The sequence below is a fragment of the Petaurus breviceps genome, unplaced genomic scaffold (genome assembly GCF_028583685.1).
Source record: "Petaurus breviceps papuanus isolate PSGF00001 unplaced genomic scaffold, PetGlider_PUasm1.0 186, whole genome shotgun sequence".
Lineage (NCBI taxonomy): Eukaryota > Metazoa > Chordata > Mammalia > Diprotodontia > Petauridae > Petaurus > Petaurus breviceps.
Genome location: NW_027185798.1, coordinates 12,016,417 through 12,021,470, shown reverse-complemented (window position 1 = coordinate 12,021,470; position 5,054 = coordinate 12,016,417). Strand labels below are relative to the sequence as shown.

The 5,054-nt window shown below is 45.7% G+C and overlaps 1 protein-coding gene and 1 long non-coding RNA gene across 7 annotated transcripts in view; one reads left to right on the top strand and one right to left on the bottom strand.

Annotated features, from left to right (window-relative positions):
- Positions 1-5,054, bottom strand: part of AUTS2 (activator of transcription and developmental regulator AUTS2) — a 1,243,088-nt gene that overhangs the window by 934,748 nt on the left and 303,286 nt on the right. For all 6 annotated transcript variants that reach the window (XM_069089538.1, XM_069089542.1, XM_069089540.1 and 3 more), the window contains exon 2: positions 4,144-4,356. In XM_069089538.1, coding sequence (XP_068945639.1) covers positions 4,144-4,356 — 213 coding nt within the window. The remainder of the gene's footprint in view (positions 1-4,143; positions 4,357-5,054) is intronic.
- The window catches only part of LOC138162399 (uncharacterized), a 20,044-nt gene that overhangs the window by 9,627 nt on the left and 5,363 nt on the right, over positions 1-5,054 (top strand). The gene's annotated exons all lie outside the window — the stretch shown is intronic.

Here is a 5,054-nt window from a genome sequence, read left to right as displayed (position 1 = left end):
GAGAGAGAGAGAGAGGCAACAAACATTTTGTTCTGAAGAACATCTTTGTTTTATGATTTATGGAAATCAGAGAGCAATGCAATTTTGCAGCATGGGAGATATCCAGTCTGGCTTCTCCACCCCCGATCTCTTCTCTGGGCCGCTCAAAGACAGTTGAGTTTTTAACCAGCTAAAAGCACAACCACTTCCCGTGACGAGTGTCAGCTAGGATCTTCCAAGTCAGTATCTATTTACGCTTAAAAATACATTCACACAAATAAACTCCATCAGGGTGGTTAAGTGCCAGCTAAGAGCTTTCATTTTACAGCATGATAAGTCACAGAAACCAAGGCTTATAATCAGTCAAGTTAAGGGTGAAAAATGTGGTTTGGTTTTTCTGAGGCGGGCCTGTCCCTTTAAACTTAAAAAAAAAATGCCAGTAATTGTATATTTGTAGTTAGCTTCAATGAATCCTCAAGAAATCCTGTTGTTTCCTCTCCACTAAGAAGCGGGCAAGCATCTTCCTGCTGGCTAAAGGAAGACCTGGCATTAAGTTCTTCCAGCATTTCCACAGAAGATGAAGCCTTAATCCGCTCCCCATCACCCATGGAGCTACCCTCTAGTCTGCACCTTTACCTCCTATACTCCTTCATCTAAAGTTCTGCTGAGAGCTCGCTCCAGTCCAGGACATCAGGCCCACTCATTTCAGAGCTCTCCTCCAGGCAGGCACACTCTGATCTCACCATGGCTTTCCCAACAAGGGCTCACTGAATGCAATCTTAGAGAATCACCAACAAGCAATCTGACAGATGGGAGAAGAGGACAGGGTGGGGGAGAGGGGAGGGTAAAACATGAAACCCAGGTGGTGAAGAAGGAATTTCAAATACTGTATTCAAAACTCAGAAGCCGTCTAGTCCAGTCCTTGAATTTTAGACAGGGAAACTAAGGGCAGAGTGACTTGTTTACTAACTGCATCATTCTTGCCCTTATAAATAAGAAGGGTAAGTGACCTGAGATGTCCTTTTGACAATAATTCAATCATTTAGCACCTAACTAGGCTGAGGAGAGGCCATTTCTCCAGTCTGTAGATCAGAGTTCTACAGAAGATAAATCTAATCAATCAATAAACAATTATCAAGTACCAGCTCTGGGCCAGGAACAAAAATTCCAGTTGGTTGCATCTGTATACATTGGGACATAATGAAAATCTGGAAGCATCTGCTTCCTGATCGTCTCTCCTAATATCCTTACGTCTTACTGGGAATTCAAGCCAAAATGATCTCCAGTCATACCCAGCCTTCCCAGCACACACATTCCTTCCTTTACAGCAGCAGCCTTCTCTGGCCCCCCAGACCAGTCCTTCTCCCAAGCAGGTACTGCTTCTATATGCACTAATGCTGAATTTCATTCCTCCTGTCACCTCAAGACCATTCTCTCCTTCTGCTCTCTGCTCAGCCCCACAGCATAAACTAATTTGTGATACTCCAAGACAGAAATGTTTCAATGTACATATACCTAATCCCTAGGGCTGTTACAAGGACAGTGCCTGGCACACAAGAAGTCATTAATAAATACTTGTTTGGGCAGCCAGATGGCAGAGCGGATAGAACTCCTGGCCCAGAATGAGCAAGACCTGAGTTCAAATCCAACCTCAGACACTTGCTATCTGTGTGACCCTGGGCAAGTCACTTAGCCCTGTTTGCCTCAGTTTCCCCATCTGGAAAATGAGCTCCAATATCTTTGTCAAGAAAACCCCAAATGGGGTCACAAAGAGTCGAACACAACTGAAAAACAACAAAGCAACAGCAAAAATGCTTTCAGTCCTGCTCCCTGTGCCCCAAATGGCATAGTCAGTCAGCACTAATGTCTTCCCATTGAGAAAACATGATTTCTTGGAGGGCAAGGACTATTCTACTTTTCCCTTTGCACCCCATGCACTGAGCAGAGTGTTTGGCACATAATAATTAATTAGTACTCATGGACTAATTAGTGATCTCTACCTTCCTGGAGGCCTAATATTCCAGTTGAATTTACACTTAAGACAATTCCCTTCTATAATTGGCTCCCTGATCAATGCACACAGACCTGAGTGGTCTCCGTTGAAAACACGGGTCATTGCAATGGGACCTCTCCCCCTTGGACTTTGCCAGAGACCACGCCTTTATGGACCCAATGTGCTGTCATGGAAGGAAGGCTGTATGTGGCATCAGTGAAGACCCCAGGGTCCTAAATCTAGAGGTGAAAGGGGTCTTTCTTGAATGTCCCCTACTCCAACTCCAGCTCACTGACACAGGAAGAAACCCAGGCCAGGGAGTTAAACTGATTTACTCAAGGTCACACAGGTAGTGATGATCAGAGACAGGATTTGAACCCAGGGCCTCTTAATTTGGAACTAATGTCCTTTTCACTTCACCACAAGGGCTTGGGCTGAAAACATGGCTATGCCACAGTTCCTAAAATAAGTCACATATAGAATCATTGGCTTAAAACTGAAAAGGACCTGAGAGACAAAGTCCAACCCCCTTATTTTGCAGATGTGGAAACTGAGTCCCAGAGAGGTACAGTGACCTTCTCCAGGTCAAGCAGCTGATAAGTATTGGCTGCTCTCACATTTCTAGGCACCCTACACTTGTAATATACTTCTGTCGTTCAGTCCTTTTCAGTCATGTCTGACCCTCTGTGACCTCATTTTCCTGACAAAGACACTGAAGTGGTTTGCCATTTCCTTCTTCAGCTCATGTGATAGATAAGGAAATGGAGGTAAGCAGGGTTAGGTGACTTGCCCAGGGTCATATGCTAAGTGTCTGAGACTGGATTTGAACCCAGGAAGGTGACTGGGTTAAAATAAAGGATTTCTAAAGGTGTGTTCAAAATCTTATTAGGCTTTAGCCTCTCCTATTAAGTTTAAAACACACACACACACACACATGCACACAAGCCTAGTACACGATATGGGTAGAATCTCTTTATCTTTCCAGAATATCAATGTTTTCATCTCACTCTTACAATTTATCAATTGCTGTCATTTCTGTGGATTTTCTCTTCTGATATTAAATTTAAATGTATTAGTACTATCGTGGAAAATGGTTTTGATCTCCGGGCCCCCCTGAAGTTGACCCTGGCATCCAGAGCACTTCTCGGATCTCGCTCTGAGGACCACTACCCTACAGAAATCATGGCATTCTCCCAGTTACCTGTGAGGCCTCTAATTAAAACCACCTGCTCTATAAACCAATGGCCAATCCTCAGCTGCCTGCAAATCACCATAAACCATCCTTGGATGGCACCTCTAGGAGCCAAGGAGATACCACCCACTACTGCTCTAGGGACACCTCCGACTGCCTGGATTTATCCCGGAGGAATCTGAGAATGCCCCTCCCTTCCGTGTATTAATCCTTCTTCCCTGGGGATTTCCATGGGAGGAAAACATCTGAGGGAACGGACTTGCCTGTGACTTTGGCTGAAACCTAATTATTAAAGCGAGTCTTGGCCCCCACAACGTCCCGGCCTCACCAAGAGGGACTTGAAAGCTGAGGCCACGCTAGCCTCGTCTCTGCACAGGGCTCTCTCCCTGCTCACCTGGAGGGCACAGCAAGGGTTTCTTAAGAATTCTAATCTCATGCAAGCCAAGAAGAGCGGGCTCAAGGGAAGGGCGATTAGTAACCCAGGAGAGCACACGGCAGCACCTTGGAAAGAACACACTACAAATGAGCTCCAGGTACAGCAATTAGTCTTCCAGACCCATCTGTCTTGATTAGGCAGGCCCCCTCCAAATCAGGTCCCTCCTCCTCTCCCACCAAGACAAAAAAATAAGCCACCATTCCTCTGCTGCTGTACACAATCAGAAAACAGGGGCAACCATAGGGAAGTGACTCTGGGGAGGGGACGCAAAGACCCTAGAATTCCCAACCCCAAGCAGAGAGTCCTACTGGACTGGGTCAGGAGAGACTCGGCCAGGCCTTCACGAATCTTACTGGGGTGAGGGCGCTGGCTCCCCCAAACTGAACCACTCCAACAGTCAACCAAGGCCAAGACCTCGGCCAAGAGCCAAGGACAGAATGGCGGCAGCTCAGGCAGGGATTTCCAAGCACATGTCGCCGTTCCCTCTCCTGACCGCCCCAAAGAGTGGACAGCAAGGCAAACACGAAGCCAAAGTGCACTCACCTGGCGTAGTCCTTTGGGGAGCTTTTTCCGCTTCCCAAGATGCTGGCAGAGGTTTCGGTCGTTTTCTCGGTCTGAGCTGTAGTGGTGGTGATGATTCAGTCGGTTCTTCTTGGAGTGGTAGGACAGCCCATTGGTAAGGGCCTCCCGTTTCTTCTTGGCTAGTGGGTTCTGGCGTCTCTCCACCCGTTCCTGAGGCTTAAGTGCGACATCCTTCTGCAAGAGAGAGAACAGGAGGAGGGAGGATTTGTGGTCAGACAGGAATGTGGGACCAGACCTATAACATCAGCTAAACAAAGGTGCTCAGAATTCCGAGGAGAGAGGATGAGGAAGAAACAAAGAAAGCAGGAGAGTAGGTGGGCACCCCCTTCTCAGATGGCCACTCACCATCTCCTCTCTATGCTGACGAAGAAGGACTGTTCTCAAAACCCTATCTTTTGGTAAAAATAATTATTTTTATTAATTAAATTTTATTTTACTTTCAAGTGAAGATCCACCTTCTCTCCCTACCAACCTTTTTCTTCCCCCTCCTTGAGAAAGCAAGCAAAAAAAAAAAAAATCCTTTTTACAAACATGGGTTAGTCAAGGAAAGAAAATTCCCACACTGGCCATGTCTGTCTGTCTGACTGTCTGTCTCTATAGATAGACAGACAGATACATACATACATACGTACATACATACAAATACGCACATACAAATACACAAGTATATATAACCATATGTGCATACATTCACGTATGCATATGTGCATCTACTTTTATATAATACCTATATACACCTACACGTGTGTATATGCAAAGTATACTTATATGCATACACTGTACATATTTCTGTATATACATATACGTGTGCACGTGTATGCATGTGAGCACCACACACACACACACACACACACACACACACACACACACAC